We start from the raw sequence: 20,753 nt of genomic DNA, 5'->3' as shown, positions 1-20,753 counted from the left end.
TCCTCATTTTTAACTGGGTCAAAGGTTTGCGTTCTGAATGTCGGCACCGTTGCTTCAATTGGCAGGACGGCTTCGGACCCATAGACTAGGTGGAATGGACTGTACCGCGTTGCTTCTTTCTCTATGGTTCTGAGTGACCACAGGACGCCGGGTAGTTCATCAGCCCACCTTCCCTTTAGATCTTCAACCTTCTTTTTCAGCTCGTTTAGGATTGCTTTATTAGCTGCTTCCGCCTCTCCGTTGCTCTGAGGGTGGCAGACGGAGGAGTATGCAAATTTGATACCGAGCTCTTCTAGCCAGTTCATCACTATGTCACTCCAAAACTCTCGGCCGTGGTCAAATACCATGACTTTGGGTAACCCAAAACGAGTTATGATGTTCTCCCAGATTACCTTTCTTACGGCCGTGGTCTTGGCGGTGCCGCGACGCCTCGACCCATTTGGTGAAGTAGTCAACGACGACGATCAGGTACTTCCTTCCTCCGGAGGCCGTCGGAAATGGCCCTAGTAAATCCATTCCCCATTGTGCAAATGGAAGGGGACTAAGTACCGGTTGCAGGTCTCGGGAAGGTGCGTGTATCACCGGAGCATGCATCTGACAATTCTTGCACTTCTTGGTCTTAGCTCTGGAATCTTCAAGCATGGTAGGCCAGAAGTAGCCGGCTCGGAGAGCTTTGTGGGCTAGAGTTATTGCCCCCATGTGAGGTCCACAGATGCCTTCGTGAATCTCTGTCAGTATGAGCTCCGCGTCGGCTGGGCCGACACATTTCAAAAGTGGTCTTATCACGGACCTTCTATATAGTTCTCCTTCGAACACCAAGTACCTTGCGGCGATCCTTCTTATTTTCCGGGAGAGACTACGGTCCTCCCAGTAACTCTTTTGTTAGTTTGTATTTCATTATCGGAGTTATCCACGTCGTCTCGGCTTCTATGTCGCCCACCATGCCGACGGTCTCGGTGATGCTTTTAGCATTCCCGATATCCACCAAAGACGGTTCGGTGACATTCTTGATGGTTGAACTGGCAAGTTTTGAGAGAGCGTCGGCTCGGTTGTTCTCAGACCTGGTGATGCATTGGATTTGGAAAGATTTCAATTTAGCGGTGTCAGCTTTTACCCTTTCCATTACCATCCCGTCGTCTCGAGCCTCATACTCTCCTCTGATTTGATTAGTGACTAAGAGTGAATCTGTTTTCACCACAACATGCTCCGCCTCGACAGCTCTAGCTAGCTCGACTCCGGTTATCACCGCCTCGTATTCGGATTCATTGTTTGAGGCCGAGAAGGTAAACTTCAAGGCGTACTCAAACTCGTCCCCGTTTGGGCTGATGATAAGGATGCCGGCTCCTGAGCTGTTCGCCGTGGAGGACCCGTCGGTATATACTTTTCACACTCCGGGATTTGGTTCTTCTTGATATGTGCATTCGGCCAGGAAGTCTGCAAGTGCCTGCCCCTTTATCGAGGGCCTCGGCTTGTATTGAATGCCGAAGCCGGATAGCTCTACTGCCCATTTGATGAGCCTGCCGGATTTTTTGAATTTTTCCAATGCTTTCTCCAATGGCTAGTCGGTTAGGACCGTCACGGGATGTGCGTCGAAGTAAGGTTTCAGTTTCCTTGCGGCAACGACGACAGCAAAGGCTGCTTTTTCGATCAGCGGGTAATTTCTTTCGGCGGCCAGCAGTGTATGGCTGATAAAGTAGATTGGGTGTTGCTGCTTGTCTTCTTCTCTGACGATTACGGCATTGACCGTGGCCGAGGTAACTGCTATGTATAGATATAGCGTCTCCCCCAGCATCGGCCTGGACAGGGTCGGGAGAGTTAGAAGATGAGCTTTCAGTTTCCTGAAAGCTGTGCTCTGTTCCTCCCCCAGCTGAAGTCTTTATTCCCCTTCAACACTTTGAAGAATGGGTTGCTCTTGTCGGCTGACCGAGAGATGAAACGGGCGAGAGCCGCCATCGTCTCGGTCAACATCATAACCTCTTTTCGATTCCTCGGCTCCGGTAGGTCCAGTATTGCTTGGACTTTTTCTGGATTGGCATCAATTCCCCTGGCGCTGACAAGCACGCCGAGGAACTTACCTGCCCGGACACCAAAGTTGCATTTCATTGGGTTAAGTTTCATCTTGTATTTCCTTAGTGAACAAAATGTTTCGCTCAAGTCGGCCAAGTGCTCGCTGTCAGACTTGCTTTTTACAATAGCATCGTCGACGTAAGGCTCGATGTTTCGCCCTTTTTTATCTTGAAACACTTTGTCCACCAGCCTAGTGTAAGTTGCGCCAGCGTTTTTCAAACCGAACGGCATCATTTTATACATGTATGTGCCATGTATGGTGATGAATGCGCACTTAGGCATGTCTTCTTCGGCCATGAATACCTGATGTTACCCTGAGAAAGCGTCTAGCAGGCTTAGCATAGTGTAGCCTGCCATTGCGTCAATTAAGCTATCTATTCGAGGCAAGGGATAGCAATCTTTAGGGCATGCTTTATTAAGATTTGTAAAATCAACACACATCCTCCACCCCCCTGATGACTTCTTCACCATTACAACATTTGCTAGCCACTCAGGGTAAGTACAAGGCATGATAAAGCCTGCCTCTAACAATTTGTCTACCTCGGCCTTGATGGCCTCATCTTTCTCGGCCGAGGAGTTACTCATCTTCTGCTTGACAGGGCGAGCGGTGGACAGCACGTTCAGCTTGTGAACGATCACCTCTCGGCTCACGCCTGACATCTCGGCGGCTGAGTACGCGAAGACGTCTTTGTTCTTCCTTAGCAGGTCTAGGAGATCGGCTCTGAATTTTGGTTCCAGGCCGACACCGATAGTTACGGTGCGTCCTGGGTCAATTTCCACTTGCTCGGTCTCGGCTCCTTCGACCATGCCGACAAGTGTTCATCGGATCACCCTCCCGTTGTTGGATGGGCTCTTCCCTTTCTCTGATTTCTTCGCCACTTTGAGGGATTCCATGTTACACCCTCGGCGATATTTGGACATTGACAATTTCGTCTCTCTCGTCCTTTGAGACGAGCTTTTGTGCCTCCCCCGGTCCGAGACATACATCAATGTCGGGGCCCGGATGGACATTACAAAGATCGGCCTCGCTCAAAGTAACCCGGCCTATCAGAACATTGTAGGCGGACGAACCATCAATGACCGAGAACTCGGATAAAACATTCTTGGCCGCATCCGCTTTGGCCGAACATCACCGGCAACCTGATTGACCCCGGGGTACCAGTAGGCCCTAGAGAAGTCGTATAGTGGGTTGGTGCGGGGGCTCGGGTCCTCAATCTTCAGACCGAGATTGAGGAAGCATTCCCTGAACATGATGTTCGTGTAGGCGCCTGTATCAATTAGGCACCTCTTAACCAAGTGGTTGGCTATGTCCAGGTGGACTACCAGCGGGTCGCTGTGCGGGGCTATGAATCCTTCGTAGTCTTTCTTTCCGATGGTTATATCAGGGACGGTGGAAGCGGGGATCGTTGTGGTGGGCACAAAGTTGATGGCTTGGTAAAGCTCATTTAGGTGCCGTTTGTGCCCATTAGGCGACCCTCCGTTCTCGTTTCCTCCGATAACCACCGGATCACTCCCATCCTCCGGAATACGATTTCTATTCGCCCGTCGGAGCTCGTTTCGGGACCCCAGCTACGTACTTACCGAGGGCCCCCTTTCGGATCGCTCCTCGATGGCGTTCTTCGATGCCGACGGTTGTCGGTCTTATGGCCGGTCTGGCCGTGGTAATCGCAAAATTGGCTTGCGTCGCCTTCCCCCTCGTCTTGGGGGTCTTTCCCACTTCGCCCTTCATTCTTGCTCGGGGCAAAGACCTCGGCTACGGAGATTTGACCAGGGGTGAGACCGTTGTAGCGCTTACGGGTGTATGGTCCCGAACTCCCCGGCGCCCGCCGAGTTCGCTTCTGTTAAATCTCTCGGTCAGCCGTGACCGATTCATGTCACGGCGACCTTCATCGACATTCTCCCGGCGGCTCCTCCTTTAAAGGGTGCCCACTTCACTATGGCCTACCCAGGTCTTGTGGTAATCCTCCACCTTTACGGCTCGGTCGGCCATCTTTCTCGCGGAGTTCGGGTTGAGGTCCTCGCACTTGATCAGCTCATTTTTGAGCTCGCCTTTCGGGAGGCCGTTCATCAGTGCGAAGGCCGCCAGCTCGGTGTTCAGCTCACGGATCTGCTGAGCTTTGGCGTCGAACCTCTTCACATAGCTTCGCAGAGACTCGTCCTCCCCCTGTCGGATAGTGAGGAGATCCGATGTCTCCACGGCCCTTCTCTTGTTGCAGGCGTACTGGGCTATGAAGTTATCCCTTAGGTCAACGTAGCAGTATACCAAACCATTAGGCAACCCCTTGTACCAACTCTGGGCCATCCCATGCAGGGTTGTTGGGAAGACTCGGCACCATACCTCATCAGGCTGCTCCCATACCGACATGTAAGACTCGAAAGCCTCGGCGTGGTCGGTTGGGTCACTGCCCCCTTTGTATGATAGGGACGGCAGCTTCAGTTTAGTCGACACCGAGACTTCGAGGACATAGGCACTGAGGGGCTGTCTGACCACGTGTCGAATGACACGTGGCGATCGGCTCCTCGCAACCCTAGTCCGGCTTCTCTCCCCGTGGCGGGAAAGGCTTCTTGTTGTCCGACTTTGGAGAGTCGGACTTCTTTCTTCATTTCTTCGGGGGTGGCCTTGTTGTTGCCGCGGCGACACTGTCCTCCCGCGAGTGGGTAAGGACTTTGGTCTCGCCATCGGCAAAGACGGGGCTCCGCCGGCGTCCTAGTATGCATGGCTCCTTGTATCGCCCCAGACAAGTTGTTCGGGGTCACTTTATGGGCCCTGGTCACCTGGGTGTCTTTGCCACCACCGTCGTTGCGGCGGGGTGATCGGCGTACTACCCATCGTCCAGGAATAGCTTCGTTTGGTTGCATCGACCACATGTCCCATGACAAAGACTTGGCGGTGGGCAGCGGTGTTTCTGGCTCTCTTGGCATCCCGTACTTCACCGGCTCAATCACTCGGCCGGTGGGGGACTGCCCGGTCTCAGAATTAGGGAATGTCTCATCCTGGTAGAATTCAGTTTCTACACTCACAAGTTCTGGCTGTTTTGACATTTTCTTAGCTTGTTGGGTGGGTTTTGTTTTGGTTTTTTTTTGTAAGGGATTTGACTAGCTTTTAGTATCTATCCCCACAGACGGCGCCAATTGTTCCGGGTGTAATTTCGGAGCAGTGTTTGCTACCACGTAAGCTTGGTGAATGACGTCTTTGCTTGACTCTTCCTTTCGGCCTCTCCTGAAACAATGAACAAACTGAGGGCTCGGCTTGGTACCGAGCGTACTCACTCCGACGCTCAAGTCAGTAAACTTAAAGAGGTTAAGTTGTGTGTTACTTGGCAAAGTATCTTGTAGAGAGATAAGGGAGTTTATACCAGATTTATAGTGAGTATTAGGGTGAATTGCGGATTATTGGATCGTTTTCTCAATGAGGATTGAGGAGTATTTATAGACTTTCACCTTTTGTCACGTAGTGGCCAAGTGGCAGAGCAGGTGGAAAGACTGTTCTACCCTCGACCGAGGGACCCATGGCAGGCCGGCTGGCCTGGTTGACTCCATGACGAGGGTACTTGGATGTGAGTACGCGGATATGCCTCCCGGCTGGCTAGTTGCCCAGCCGAGACCCAAGTGACAGGCCGGCAGGCTGCGTCGGTTATGCTGTCTGATACGTTGACTTGCTGTGGATATCTTTGACCTTGCTCAATATGTTGACTCGGTCAGCGGGTGCAGAATATGCCCCATCAAATGGGATCCCTGGCATTCCAACTCGGTATCGGTCTGTGTTGCTTGGGTTCACCTAATAAGATGGTTATGTTTACCTAATTTCGGGTTTTGAAAATTTGAAACCTATAGTTTTTACGGATTGGGACTCCGTGATTTTTTGAAACCTATTGTTTTTACGGATTATAGTTCAGAGTGATAGCTATGATGACCTTGACAGTAGTTTAATAGCACATGTTTTTATACTAATGGGTTTGTGTGCGCTTTTCATGGGGCGGAATATGTCTGACCTCAATAAGACTCTGCACTTTTATTTGATGTGGAGCTCATGACTTTGTCCCAGTTAATTGATTTATGTAAGATTTTTTAGATCTTGTTCGGTTGCCCTACGGGAATTAATTTCTCATGATTTTACAAAACACGTGAATTGCCCAAAACTTGTTTGGTTGGCATCTGGGTGTTGGATTCATGCGGGAGTTTTCAATTGCCTAGGAAGGGCTAGGTAATTAAACTCCTCCATAATAGAAGAATTGAGAACTCCTAGGAAAATACAATTCACGTGATTTTGGGAAAACAAACAACCTCCATTTCTCCAATTCACGTGAATTTCCAATTCACCCACTTTTAATGGGACAACTGATGGTGATCAAATCTAACCTCGCAAGTGAACGAGTTCGTTGCACTAATTGAGGGTCGAATCCACAAGGAGCATGGGAAAATATTAATTGTTTTAAATCTTGTGTTTAGCTAAGTCGACAATAATTGAGATGGAAAATTTGCTAATAAACTAAATAAATTAAAATACAAGTGAACTAATTATGGAAATAAAGCAAGAAAATGAAAATGATGTAATTCAAGGAATTAAAAGCCTAGGACCCGATTTTCACCAACAATTCATAATTCATCATCATGATTCCTTTAGCTATTTATTGGGATGATATGTAAGGAGGAGATAGCTCTAATTCGCCTAATACCCCCCTCTCGGGTTCGCATTAGGACACTAGTTCTCCCAACCCCCCTCCCTTTCGGTCTCGGAGGTCGGAATCCAAAGGTAGAGGCCTCGACTACCCTAGAAACGTGCACTTCTCTAAGGTATCCTAGCATCTCCTAAGTCCATTTAGCCCTCATAATTTTCCGGGTCATCCAACTCTTTCTCTCGAAGGTCGAATTCAAACGCTAGTCTAGAGGTGCCCTCCCCGGTTCTCCCTTTCGGTCTCAACCTAGGTTAGCAATATGACCGGTTTCCGGGTACCCGATTCCCGACCTAACCAACTTTCGTTGGTGGACAAGGGTCACAAACCAACATTACCCAAAATTGACCACTTCACAAAATCAATCCTCTAGTCTACCCTTACTAATCCTCCCCAACAACTACCTTTTAAAGGGAATCAATCAAGCAAATTACTCATGTTGGATTAAACCGAGTCCTAGTTAAAGGACTACTCACTAATCATGGTAATTAAGACAAAATAATTAATAAAGATGAATTCTTTAACCATAGACATGATATGAAATTGAATACTACAATTAAACATGCAATAAATCAACAAAACTATGAGAAGAAACTAATTAAGATGAGATTAATATAAAAAGGCATAAACTTTGACACAACAACTCAAAGATTCAATCTTTGGGTGAGAAACAACAATTGGAAACACGAACAAGGAAGAGAAAAAGTAAATGTATACAAATGAAAATAAAGAGAGAAATAAGAGGAAGAATTATACCAACAACCATAAAGATGGAAACTTGGATTGGAATAACAAGGATGAATTTCCTCCTCCTTCAAATTGCACCCCACTAATGTAAATGTAAACTATTGATAATTGTAAAACTTGAATAAGCTAAAGAGGAACTAAATTAATATAGAAGAAAAATTACAACTTTGATTTAAATGGAAAATTAAATGGAGATGTTCTTGTCTTACAATATTGAGAGAATAAGAGAGACTAATTTCTAATCTAATTTCTAGTCTAATTTCTAAGGTAGATGGTGCTTTGCGACGTATAGGGAACGGATTGAGTACTAAAATATGGGGTGATCCTTGGATTCGAAGCTCAAATTCGGGATATGTGCTATCGCCTAGAGTGACTGGGAGAGAGGAATTAATGGTCTCTGACCTTATAGTAGTTGATGGAAAATCGTGGATAATGCATAAGGTACGGTCTCTTTCTTTGCCCTTTGAACAAGATGAGGTCCTTAATATGAGATTATGTGGAGGAAATATGGAGGACATTTGAAAAAGACGGTATTTATACAGTTCGTTCCGCATATCGTGCTCTAATGAATGATGAAGGAGCTGATCAAGGGCCGTCTGACCATGCTCGGAGTAAATGGTTATGGAAGGGGATTTGGATTGCGAATGTGCTGCCTCGTGTCAAAGTTTTATTTTGGCAGCTATGCAATGAAGCGATTCCCACAAAAGGTAATGTAGCAAAACGTATCCAAGGCTTTAATGCTACTTGTCCGGTCTGTTTAGCTGAGGTGGAGACTTGTCTCCATCTCGCTAAGGGTTGTGGTTGGGTGGGAGGGATTTGGGACGGGTTGGGTTTGGAGCCAAAGAAGGAAGTTGGGCATGAGATGGGGGTAGAGGAACGAGGGAAGTTTATGATGGGTTGTTGGGCAATCTGGGAAGCTAGGAATGGTTTGGTTTTTGAGGAAAGGTCGATGAATACGGGTAAAACGAAGAGGAGGGTGGAGGAGCTGTTAATGGAGATGGAGATAGGGGTTCTAGGGAGAAATAATGGGTCGGTGGGTGTTGGCAGCGCAGGGTACAATAAGGAGGGCGTGGGCAGTAGGATGACAAGAAGGGAGCTGCTTGATAGAAGGCTGGAGGAAGGATGGGTGCGTGTCATGTGTGATGCGGGAGTAAAGGAGGGATGGGGCGTGGGATTGGGCGTGGTGTGTTGGGATCATGAGGATGTAGTACAGTGGGCTGTGATGGAGAGGAGACGTGGTATGGCGGAGGCAGACGAAGTAGAGGCGGAAGCAATTTTCGAAGGAGTGAAGGAAGCAGCTAGGCGAGGAGCAAGACGAGTTGTTGTGGAGAGTGACTGCAAGTCCGTCATTGACATTCTGAAGGAAGGACTGAAGGGACGGAGTTTTTTATATCTGCTCATTGAAGAGATACGACAAGTGTGTGGCAATTTTGATTTTGTTATTTGGCGCTATGTAAACCGTAAGGATACTAGAGTAGCTCACAATTTAGCTCATATTTTGAATTCTGTAATAGGTAGGAAAGTATGGGAAGGTCGACTTCCGTGTAGTTCCGAGTTTTCATATATGCAAATTTAAATCCCTCTTTGTGGTTTTCAAAAAAAAAAAAAAATAATAATAATGTTAATAGTCAACACTCTAATCCTCCAAAGCAAACTCATCCAAAAAAAAAAAAAAAAAAAAAAAAAAAAGCAAACTCATCCACGCACAGCATACTCTAATCCGTCAAAAACAGGGCAAAAACAGAGCAGGGGGGCCCTGCCGGCCCGCCGGCCATGTGATCACCGATAGCGAGACCATTGAAGCAAGAAGCGAGAATTAAATGGGGTGTGTGTGATTGCGGTGCACCCGCGAAGGGCCACCGGTAGAGAGCAGCGAGAATTGATGCGCGAAGTGAAAGAGGTGTTGTGTGCCGGTGAGACGGCTGCCGGTGCCTATGCCGGTAGCGAGACATTGAGCAAAAGGAGAAAAATCTGTAATGCGCTGCCGGTAGGGAGAAACGGATGCCGAACCGGCATGGAGTACAAGGGGTTGTTTGTTGATTGTTTGCGGGACAAATGAAGGGGAAAACGTGACCTTGGCCGCTGCTGTGGCGGTCGGCGGTGGTGTTCGTCGGCGATAGGGGAGTGTTGGGCTGTCGTGGTTGTCGTGGGTAGCGGACAAGGTGGTCCATGGTAGTTGTTATGGTGGTGAGAAGATGGTTGTTGTTTATTGATGTCGATGGACATGGGGTATAGGGGAGGTCGTGGTGGCTTCCACGGTGGTCAATGGTAGTTATGTGAGGTTGGGTTGTGAAGTTGGAAGTGGGAGGATGTTAGTGGTGGTGATGGGTGGCTGCCACGGTTGCCGGAGGTGGTAGTAATAGCTCAGTAAAGACCGTCTGAAATTAGCAGCTGCTCCTTTACTTAGTTTATTTTTCCATGATTTGGCCTATTTTCACCTCCGCCATTTCTTCTCATAATCCCGTCTGGCTCTTCCGCCTCACTTTCCCGTCTTGCCTGCACATTAAATTAATATAATAATAATAATACTAATATTATACATAAATACAATTAATTATTAATTATAAATTAATACGACTAATTATTACTAAAATTAGTAATTAAATGAGCTTATTAGACAATTAAGCACACAAAATCGAGTCGAATCGGTATAAATGCGGGGCAAAATGTAACCAAATTACGACTCATCAACCACCAAAAGACACTTAACTTTAGTTTACATCTACATATTCTTGTATAAGACTGTTTTTAATGATTTTAAGTGGGACCAAACTAAATAGTCGTTTAGTTACATACGAGAAAGTATAATTGTATCTAGGTAGATGAATGTTTGGCTTAGTATGACGAATTGACAATCTGTTATTGTAATCCTGTTTTATCAAACACTCGAGACAACATCATAATACAATTAAGCACACAACTCGATTGCAATACAATTTACCAAAGTACACAAACAAACCCTTATACCGTTAGGTAAACAACTGACTGAAACGAAGGGAGTACTTAACTAAGAACGTACATAAGCTATACTTCTCTCGTCGAGAAAATGACAAATAGGTACACTTCCAGGTTTCACCTTAAGAAGTTGGAAGGAAACATGCTTAGGATTCCAAGAAGATGTATCCTTATGACACACACCAACTGCATCCATTTTCTTCCCCTCTGAATCAACCATCGAAACCTTGTATAAAACCGTCTTTTTAAGGTTATGACAGTAAAACACGGCGTATGGATACCCCGTCTTATGGCAAACCATACTAACATCCCTTTCAACTTTCTTAGCATTCACAATTTTATGCACATTTTGTATCTTTCGGTCTACATAGCCTTGTAATGTCGACACTTTGTTTCCGACATGGGATGTAACATGGTCTACCATGTCTTCAAGTGTAACTGCACAAAGCTTGTTTTCTTGAGACATTGCTTTTGTCTCACAAGCCTTGATTGTATCCTCCATTATTTCCGCACCTGTCGAATTTGGTTTCACCGCGAAGATGCCTAAAATTTTTGGTAACTTTTTTGATGAGAAGGGTACTGATTTGGCTACTTGAATTGGCAAAAACTTGGCATTGTCTTCGGTTTTCATGAAATTTAACTTCAATGTTTTTCCAGGGTGGAGTAAATCGGTTTCGAGGAAATAGATTGGATATTTTGTGTGATCTTGATTTTCATGAATAGTTTGAAGCGAATCCTTCTTGTAAAACTGAATTGATCCGACTTTACGGATACTTGACTCCAGTTCTTCGGATAGCGTAAAACCCTTTTGGATTATATGGTTTAGGACATTGTTGGCATTCCCATTTGATCCTGAAAAATATGTACGCAAAATACGGTCAAAGTGTTGTCTCGAAAACCCGTTCCAGATAAATGGGTAGAATAGATTAAATAATAAGCATACCTACGAGTGCATCCTTGACGATTTTTGGCATGGCAGTCTCGTTGCCAAACTTCAGTTTCCAATACGCTTCAGCAGGAGACTCGGCTACATTTGGTGTTGGCATCATTGCGAGCTGTAAAATAAACAAATGTTTAGATACGAAATTTCAAGAAAACAACACAAAACGTTATATGGCGCTTCTTACTTTTTTAAAATTCTTAATTTTCGAAAAAAGGACGCTTTTTAATAGAAGCGTAATAGAAACAGAGCAAGAAAAGCTCACAGAAATAAGTATAAGAGCAAGAAGCAGAGGAGATGCCATTGTAGTAAAGTTTCGGGTACTAAAACGAGATTTAAGACGAAAAATAATAATGTAAAGAGGGAGTTGTAGGGAATTGTAGGTGGAGTTCGAATTTATAGTGAAAGATGGACAATGGAAAATGGAAATATAACTTGAATTGGCAAGCAAAAATGGTGGCTTATGATGTGTATTTCCAACATAGACTTTGTGTGAGTTGTGTCCCATGCAAGCTGATTGTAAACGTAGAAAGCATTGCGTTTCGTCATAAGTCATATGTGGAGACTAGAGACGTCGATGTCGATGTCGATGTATAATCCAATAATCGAATATTACGTACTCGTTTCAGTTGGAACGTGTATTAGAGCCGACAAGAGCTGATAGACGATTCAGGAAACTCAACCCGACCGGTATGATAATTGATAATGTTTTAAGTTATAAAATTGATAGTCAATAACAATTCTATTTGTCACAAATCGACCTAAACCAAAATCTGGCTAAGTTTGCCCACGATTATTGGGCACTCCAAGAGCGCTTTAACGAGCCTATTGAGAGATAAGCTAAGTAAACGATTGCAAGGGTGGCGTGGTTTGTTGCTATCGAAGGCCGGTAGAGAAGTTCTGATAAAGGCTATTGCCCAATCACTCTCTACATATGCTATGAGTGTCTTCAAACTCCCTAGCAATTTTTGCGAAGAACTTCGATCAATGGTCTCTAAATTTTGGTGGGGTTCGAATGGGGATAAGAGAAAGATTTCTTGGGTGGCTTGGCATAAGCTTTTTCGACCAAAGAGTTTGGGTGGTCTCGGGTTTAGAGATTTCCACAAGTTCAATATGGCCTTGTTGGGAAAGCAGGCGTGGAGATTGACTACGGAGCCGGATTGTTTACTAGCGAGGGTTCTACGAGCTAAGTACTATCGAGGGAAGGCTTTTATGAATGCTGAGCTAGGGCGGAACCCGAGTTTTACGTGGAAGGGCATTTGGGAATCAAGGACCGTGGTGAGGAAGGGTGGCATCAGGAGAATTGGGAACGGACAAGGCACGAAGGTGTGGAGTGATCCATGGCTCAAGGGGTCGAATTCGAAAATGGTGTTGTCGCCTAGAATAGCCGGTAGGGAGGATATAAGAGTTGCGGATTTGATGCGAGCTGATGGGAGGATGTGGGATTCGAGTAAGATTCGAGCTGTTATTACCTTTTGAGCAAGATGCGGTTCTTAATATGAGGCTTAGTGAGGTATATAGTGAGGACATTTGGAGTTGGGCTTTGGAAAAGGATGGTAGATATACGGTTCGATCGGCCTATCGGGCTCTTATGAATGAGGAGGTGGATGAGCAAGGCCCGTTTGATTGGACGAGCTCTAAGTGGTTGTGGAAGGGAGTGTGGGGCTCGAATGTTTTACCGCGGGTTAAAAAAATTTTCTGGCAACTCTGTTCCGAGGCGATTCCTACAAAGAAAAACATTGCACGTCGAACTCGTGGTTTGGATGTTGTGTGTCCGGTTTGCCATAGCGAAATGGATACTTGTCTCCATCTCGTTAAAGAGTGTGGTTGGGTGGGGGGAATTTGGGATGGGTTGGGGGTGGAGATTAAGAAGGAAGTTGGGCATGAGAGGGTGAGGGAGTGGGTGGAGGATTTGTGGAGGGAGTGTGGGACGGATGAGAGGAGGAGTATCATGTTGGGGTGTTGGGCTATTTGGGAGGCAAGGAATAAATGGATTTTTGATGGGAGGAGAGTCGATGTGGGGGACGTTCTTAGAAGGGTGGAGGAGATTAGGACAGAGGTGGATTGTGGGGTGGAGAGACAGAGCGGGGATGGTGGCAGCATAGCACGGAAGGGACAAATGAGGGAGGATGGGTGCAGGGGTCGGTTGGCAGAGGGTTGGAGTTTGGTCTGTTGTGACGCGGGAGTTAAAGAGGGGAGGGTAGTTGGGATGAGGGTCGTGTGTAGAGGCAGGGAGGAGGATGTGGTGTGGGCTATGGCTATACACAGAAGGGGAATGGCTGAAGTTGAGGAGGCGGAGGCAGAGGCGTTGTTGGAGGGGCTGAAGGAGGCGGTGCGGCGGGGATGCAGGCGGCTGATCATGGCAAGCGACTGCAAGACTGTAATCGACATTCTACGAGATGGGAAGACGGGTCGCAGCAGCTTGTATCTAATTGTGGATGAAATTCGAAGCTTTAGTCGTAACGTAGAGGATATAATTTGGCGTTTTGTTAACCGTAATTGTACTAAGGTAACACATCCATTAGCTCATTATCCGGGTCTTTGGTCGGGGAAGAAACTGTGGGAAGGCGGTCTTCCGAGGCTTGATGTGAATGATGGTTTGGCTACTCTTTTGATATGATAGTTTCCCATCCCTTTTGGGATTTCAAAAAAAAAAAAAAAAAAAAATCGGGCTAGGTTAACTCGTGATCCTATACTAGCTCAACCGTATGGATGACAAGAGAACCAATTAGCTTAATAATGCTCAAAATATGAACTAATCATTAAATAAAATATACTCCCTCGGTCCCAGTTAATTTATATATGCTTACTTTTGGCACAAAGACATAAAAATGAGACATAATCGCTTTTAAAAAATTCAAAAACCAAAAGACCCCTAACATGCGGAAGAAAAACAATATTTACCTACTTAAAATGGAAAAACAAAAAAATGACTAAGACACTAGTAAATAATAAAACCTAAAGAAATAATTCGGAAACTGGGTGTATGTTGATAACTTGATACGATAATATCTAGAAAAGAACTCGATCAGACCTGTCACCACTCACCACATATGACTCGACATGAACTCGCCTTGACGTATAGTATTTACTATATTTACTCGACATTTCAAATTTACATGTTTTCACCATTAGACCACCCAATTGTCTGTGAAGTATTCTCAAAGACCTTTGCCTAGGGCCCAACAATGACTCGCCCCGATTGCTTCCTATGAGCTCAATAATAACCCTTTTGTGTAGACCTAGAAAAATAAGCCCAAATCCAAAAATCGATCGAGAATCTGAATTGATAACCAATCGAACCCCAAATATGAGTATTTGATAGTGGCTAAAACCCGAGTCGATCCGCATCGACCCAAAAATTAAATCAAATAATATAACCGAATGGTACTCATTTTAGGCATCAAATTTAGTAAATTTGAATTGAATTGTTTTTTTTTTTTTTTTTTGGCGATAGGGATCCATCATGATAAATTACTAAATTTGATGCTACGGAACTTGAACTCCGGTCATAAGTACTATCTCTCATGACTTTATCAGCTAACCTAAGTTACGATATACTCCGTACTCGTAACAATTACTCGTAACAATTACTAAACTTGTGCATTGCTCATAACTAAGCTGATAAAGTAGTACAAGTCTTAGAAACATTTTTATTGTACAATGCTTATTTCAACATTAACATAAAAATAATACGATTAAGCACACAACCCGATCAAACGGTTGTGTGCTTTCGAATATTTCTACTTAGGAACAAAAGCGATGCTCCTCTCATTGAGGAAATGACAAATAGGAACAGTTCCAGGCTTCACCTTAAGCATCTGGAAGGCATAATGTTTAGGAGCCCAAAAAGCTGTATTCGCATGACAAACACCAATTGCATTCATTGTCTTCCCTTCTAAATCAACCATCGAAATCTCGTATAAATTTGTTTCCTTTGGTTTATGGCAGTAAAACACGGCGTATGGATAACAAATCTTATGACAAAACATAGCACCATCACTCTCAATTTTCTTGGCATTCAATACTGTATGAACATCCTGTATCTTTCTGTCTACATACCCTGATACCGTCGACATACTTTGCCCAACGTATGATATAGCGTAATCTACCATATCTTCTAGTGTAAGTGCACAAAGCTTCATTTCATCAAACTCCATTGCTTTTTTCTCGCAAGCCTCGATTGTATCCTCCATTATTACAGCACTTGTTGAATGCGGTTTTGCAGAGAACATTTCCAAAATTTGAGGGTAATTTTTTGATGAAAATGGTATTGATTTGGCGACCTGAACGGGTAAAAACTTTGCATTGTCTTCGATTTTCATGAAATTTAACTTAAATGTTTTTCCAGGATGGATTAGATCGGATTCGATGAAAAAGATTGAATGTTTTGTAGGATCTATATCTTCAAGAGTATTGTTAAAGGCCTTCGAATAATTATGATCTTCTGTATTACACATACTACTTGACTCTACTTCTTTTGTTATTGTGAAGAAGCCCTTTTGGATCATAACTTTTGCATTTTCATCTGAACCTGAAAAAAATTAACTCTCTTAGGATTTTTCATACACTGTCGCAAACAGAGCTTGTTTTGTAGTCGGCGAACCTAGGTAGTAGCAAGGGGTAAACTTTCAAAAACACTTAAGATTATCGGTTTTTGTTACCTAAGACTTATTAAATAATAAATATGGAACCTTAACGTAAGTATAAAACAACATGAGGATAATTCGCTACTCAGAACTTTATTCCTATTTCTGCCTATGTTTTTAGAGATAAAGGATTACGCATCTGAAGTATTACCTCACACCCTTATTCATTTTTTATTACTTTTCTTATTTGTTGTGCCCAAAAGAAAAGGGAGGATAAATAAAAATTGGAGGGAGTAATAGACTAAATTATAAGCATACCTATGAGTGCATCCTTGACGATTTTTGGCATGTCCGTCTCGCTGCCAAGCTTCATTTTCCAGTACGATTCAGCAGGAGACTCGGCTACATTTGGTGTTGGCATCATTGCGAGCTGTAAAATAAACAAATTTTTAGATACGAAATTTCAGTAAAAACACAAAAGGTTAAATTAAATGGCGCTTCTTAGTTGAAGTCGTCGTAACTTTTTAAAATTCTTAATTTTCGAAAAAAGGACTTTTTTTTAATGGAAGCGTAATAGAGGCAGAGCAAGAAAAGCTCACAGAAATAAGTATAAGAGCAAGAAGCAGAGGGGATGCCATTGTAGTAAAGTTTCCGGTACTAAAACGAGATTTAAGACAAAAAATAATAATGTAAAGAGGGAGTTGTAGGGAATTGTAGGTGGGGTTGGAATTTATAGTGAAAGATGGACAATGGAAACGGAAAATTTACGTGATAGTCTTGAACTTTGTCATTTTTTACATTTTAAGTTTGTGCACATGATAGCCTTGAAATTTGATTTTCAAGCACAACTTGTCATTTTTATCGTTTTTAAAATTTTCAATTAAGCATAAATTATAGATCAGAAATCGAAATTGACCAATTTTTTTTCAAATTGATTAACGCTTTAAGATCTATGGATTGATAAAACAAAATGATCATTCGGATACTTAAGACCGAAGATATGTTTGATTTGAAATTTTCGTTTAAAAAACGCTATGAAATGTCAGTCAGCAATTTTTTTCTCATATCGTAGATTGTGACGAGATAATGATTTAGCGGAAAAAAATTGGCCGATTCTGAATTCCGATCTTGGAGTTATGCGCAATTGAGCTTTCCTACAGCGCGACAAAAATGATATGTTGTGCATGACAATCAAACATGAAGGATATAATATACACAAAATTAAAACGTTGGGTACCATGTGCAAAATTACAAAGTTCAAGGGTAAATTTCCCGAAATGGAAATATAACTTGAATTGGCAAGTAAAAATGGTGGTTTATGATGTGTATTCCAACATAGACTTTGTGTGAGTTGTGTCCCATGCAAGCTGATTGTAAACGTAGAAAGCATTTCATTTACCTATTTATTAAAATGGAAAAACAAAAAAATTACTCGTTTTAGTTGGAACGTGTATTAGAGCCGACGAAAGCTGATAGACGATTCAGGAAACTCAACCCGACCAATATGATAAATGATAATGTTTTCAAGTTATAAAATTGATAGTCTCAATAACAACTCTATTTGTCATAAATCAACCTAAAGCAGAATCGGGCTAGGTTAACTCGTGATCCTATACTAGCTCAACCGTATGGATGACAAGAGAACCAATTGGCTTAATAATGCTCAAAATATGAACTAAACATTAAATAAAATATACTCTCTCGGTCTCAGTTAATTTATATATGTTTGCTTTTGGCACAAAGACATAAAAATGAGACATAATCGTTTTTTAAAATTTCAAAAACCAAAAGACTCCTAACAAGCGGAAGAAAAACAATATTTACCTATTTAAAATGGAAAAACAAAAAAATAACTAGGACACTCAAATAACAAAACCTAAAGAAATAATTCGGAAAGTGGGTGTATGTTGATAACTTGATAAGATAATATCTGATAAAGAACTCGATCTGACCTGTCACCACTCACCACATATTTACTCGACATTTCAAATTTACATGTTTTCACCATTAGACCACCCAATTGTCTATGAAGTATTCTCAAAGACCTTTGCCTAAGGCCCAACAATGACTCCCTAGCAAAATAAGCCCGAATTCAAAAATTGATCGAGAATTTGAATTGATAACCGATCGAACACCCAATATGAGCAATCTGATAGTGCCTGAACCTGGAAAAAATTAACTGTCTTAGGATTTTCCGTACACCATCGCAAACAGAGCTGGTTTTGTAGTCGGGGGAACCTAGCTAATAGGTAGGGTTCAAAAATGGGTAAGATTATCGATTTTTGTTACTTAAAAATTTTTAAATATGGAACCTTAACGTAAGTATAAAACAACATGAGGAAAATTCGCTACCCAGAACTTTATTCCTATTTCCGCGCCCCATGTTTGTAGAGAAAAAGGATTACGCATCTGATGTATTACCTCAAACCCTTTTAGTTATTAAGTATACATGCATTTTTTAATGCGGTATCCACGCCCACGAGGCTTGGAAGTAATAGTAGAGGACGGAGCAGAAACTTCGCCTGCAACATTTGGAGAGTCAGTTTCTTCCTCGCTATTAGGCGAGGTATTGCCCAATTATGTATCATTAAGTCCTGTATGAGCTAATTCAGAATAAAGACCGTGCATGCATTGCACGGGGTCTATACTAGTTATTACTTAAATGAAACGAATGACGAACTTGTTTTGCGTGATGACAAACATCACAAGGATTGTCACGAAAGGAAACATTATTGTTTTTGCTAACATTGGGAAGTAAATGAACAATCTTATTTGAAGGATGGCCAAGACGTTTGTGCCACAAATCAAAGGAGTCGGCAACGCTCACCCGATGCACCTTGGTTGACCGTCCCACCACACTTAAAATATAGAGTCCGTCCCGCAGCTTACCGGCTCCAATCTCGTTCTCAATGAAGGGTCCTAAATGGAGCAAGAAGAATTATTAAAACATAAATTATAATTAGTAGTAGCAACTAATTGGAGACGGAATTTAAGTTGCAGGTGAGACTCAGAACAAATAGAACATCCATCAAAATTAAGGCGTCACCGAGCCAAACAGAACCCGCATGTGTAGCCGAGACAATATGACCATTGGGCAAATTAATAGGGCAAGACGGAATAGAATGAACATGAGTAAACCAGGTAAGGTCTCCGGTGACATGACGAGAAGCGGCGGTGTCTATTATACAATCAGATGACATACCAGAAAGACGATCATTAATAAGTCAAAGCCGCCATTAACACATTAGTTGTTGCAGGAACACGGGAAGAAGTGGAGGCTACCGAGCATGTGTTGGCCCGCTATCGAGCACGTACTTATTCAATAGTACATGGACGATCTCATCCCCACCAATCCAGGAATTTCTCAGATTTAATCAAACAAGATGCAACCAAACGGCCTGTGCCAGAGCAATGCGAGCAAATAAGTTTACGCCGTTCTTGGCGTTCAGTATCACGGTGTTCTCTCCGGTAGTCCACAACAGGTGCAGGGGGCTGCGGTGGAGATGGTTGGCGAATAGCAAACGCCATGACCTCCGCAGGGGCAGCCGAGACGACAGACCCATCAGTACGGAGGTGCTCCTCTTGCAAGACCATCTGAAAAGCACGATTAAGAGAGGACAACGGATCGAGTGCCAAAACATGAGAGCGAATATTGAATTTTTTGGTTAATTAGCGTTAATTAGCAAAATAATTAGGTAATTAGCGTTCGTTTGAAACTATTTGGGTCTATAGTGTCCACGTCATCTCTTTTTATTTTTTTCCAATTTTTATATGAAACCGCTAAGAAACTTAGCGGCTTTATTTAGTTTTTTTTTATATATATAAAAGGCAAAACTGCTAGGAATCTTAGCGGCTTACCATATCAGTACTGTCATTTTATAGTGGACTTAATGCAAATTGTTGAAAAATGGTGGAATAAGCCGCTGAGAATCTCAGCGGCATTGCTTTTCAAATTTTTTTTTTTTTTTTTTAATTAAACTGATACAAATATTTGGACGATGACATTTTGTAAAGCCGCTAGGTTTCTTAGCGGTTTTGTATAAAAATTGAAAATAAAAAAAAAAGTGATGACGTGGATATTAGCATAAATAGATAAATTCAGGCCTAATTCCCTAAATAGCTTGCTAATGAACCCTCATTAACCAAAAAATTCGCTAATTCCCTAAATAGCTTGCTAATGAACCCAAAATAGTTTGAAACCAACCCTAATTCCCTAAATAGCTTGCTAATGAACCCTCATTAACCAAAAAATTCGCGAATATTAGCATAAATAGATAAATTCAGGCCCATCAGAAACTTGTGCAACCGTTCCGAGTCTTGGCGAGAGGCAGCATCTTTTGTGATGCCGCAGGTACACTTACCAGATTTTTTAAATTTTCACTCTAAAAAACATTTTTTAAATAAGGAAACTATTTATAATTTAATTGTATTTACTAAATAAGGAAATTAATAATAATAATGTATTTCATTATATAATTCTTTTCACAAAAATTAATATTTTCATCAAATTATATAATTTTCACTAAACAATAAACTATTATATTTTAATTAAAGTATAAATAATATAAAACTATAAGAAATTAAATTTTTTATTGATATTATTATTTGATAATGACTTGACTCATACTATTTATACTATGTATAAATAAAACTATAACTGGTTTTGATTACTTCATAACAAAAAAAACTTGACAGAATTTATAAATTGGAATCATTAGCATTATGGTATAAAAAATAATTTACAAAAATGTATTTCAGCACATTACTCAATCCTCTTGGATT

The 20,753-nt window shown here is 42.5% G+C and overlaps 4 protein-coding genes across 4 annotated transcripts; 2 read left to right on the top strand and 2 right to left on the bottom strand.

Annotated features, from left to right (window-relative positions):
- Nucleotides 1-10,328: 10,328 nt before the first annotated feature.
- Nucleotides 10,329-11,875, bottom strand: LOC141632142 (BURP domain-containing protein 3-like). Its single transcript, XM_074444717.1, has 3 exons — nt 11,648-11,875; nt 11,386-11,497; nt 10,329-11,294 (listed from the first exon to the last, which is right to left on the bottom strand). Exons 1-3 carry the CDS (start codon nt 11,684-11,686, stop codon nt 10,495-10,497), a joined length of 951 nt encoding a protein of 316 aa, XP_074300818.1. The 5' UTR covers nt 11,687-11,875; the 3' UTR covers nt 10,329-10,494.
- Nucleotides 11,876-12,369: 494 nt separating this feature from the next.
- On the top strand, nt 12,370-12,861 carry LOC141641849 (putative mitochondrial protein AtMg00310). The gene has a single exon (XM_074450496.1). The coding sequence runs from the start codon at nt 12,370-12,372 to the stop codon at nt 12,859-12,861; it is 492 nt and encodes a 163-aa protein (XP_074306597.1).
- Nucleotides 12,862-12,880: 19 nt separating this feature from the next.
- Nucleotides 12,881-14,002, top strand: LOC141641848 (uncharacterized). Its single transcript, XM_074450495.1, has one exon. The coding sequence runs from the start codon at nt 12,881-12,883 to the stop codon at nt 14,000-14,002; it is 1,122 nt and encodes a 373-aa protein (XP_074306596.1).
- Nucleotides 14,003-15,025: 1,023 nt separating this feature from the next.
- LOC141644071 (BURP domain-containing protein 3-like) lies at nt 15,026-16,648 on the bottom strand. The gene is made up of 3 exons (XM_074453507.1): nt 16,571-16,648; nt 16,290-16,401; nt 15,026-15,916 (listed from the first exon to the last, which is right to left on the bottom strand). The coding sequence occupies exons 1-3, from the start codon at nt 16,607-16,609 to the stop codon at nt 15,126-15,128; spliced, it is 942 nt and encodes a 313-aa protein (XP_074309608.1). The 5' UTR covers nt 16,610-16,648; the 3' UTR covers nt 15,026-15,125.
- Nucleotides 16,649-20,753: the final 4,105 nt, after the last annotated feature.

The sequence above is a fragment of the Silene latifolia genome, chromosome 2 (genome assembly GCF_048544455.1).
Source record: "Silene latifolia isolate original U9 population chromosome 2, ASM4854445v1, whole genome shotgun sequence".
Taxonomy (NCBI): domain Eukaryota; kingdom Viridiplantae; phylum Streptophyta; class Magnoliopsida; order Caryophyllales; family Caryophyllaceae; genus Silene; species Silene latifolia.
The sequence above is the reverse complement of the archived record's forward strand: the minus strand, read 5'-3'. Positions and strand labels throughout refer to the sequence as shown.

Coding starts and splice junctions, on each gene's coding strand:
- LOC141632142 (XM_074444717.1), bottom strand. CDS start 11,686: ATGGCATCTCCTCTGCTTCTTGCTCTTATACTTATTTCT. Junction 11,498..11,647: donor TTGCTCTTATACTTATTTCT/GTGAGCTTTTCT, acceptor TTTATTTTACAG/CTCGCAATGATGCCAACACC. Junction 11,295..11,385: donor CGTCAAGGATGCACTCGTAG/GTATGCTTATTA, acceptor CATATTTTTCAG/GATCAAATGGGAATGCCAAC.
- LOC141641849 (XM_074450496.1), top strand. CDS start 12,370: ATGGTCTCTAAATTTTGGTGGGGTTCGAATGGGGATAAGAGAAAGATT.
- LOC141641848 (XM_074450495.1), top strand. CDS start 12,881: ATGAGGCTTAGTGAGGTATATAGTGAGGACATTTGGAGTTGGGCTTTG.
- LOC141644071 (XM_074453507.1), bottom strand. CDS start 16,609: ATGGCATCCCCTCTGCTTCTTGCTCTTATACTTATTTCT. Junction 16,402..16,570: donor TTGCTCTTATACTTATTTCT/GTGAGCTTTTCT, acceptor TTTATTTTACAG/CTCGCAATGATGCCAACACC. Junction 15,917..16,289: donor CGTCAAGGATGCACTCATAG/GTATGCTTATAA, acceptor AATTTTTTTCAG/GTTCAGATGAAAATGCAAAA.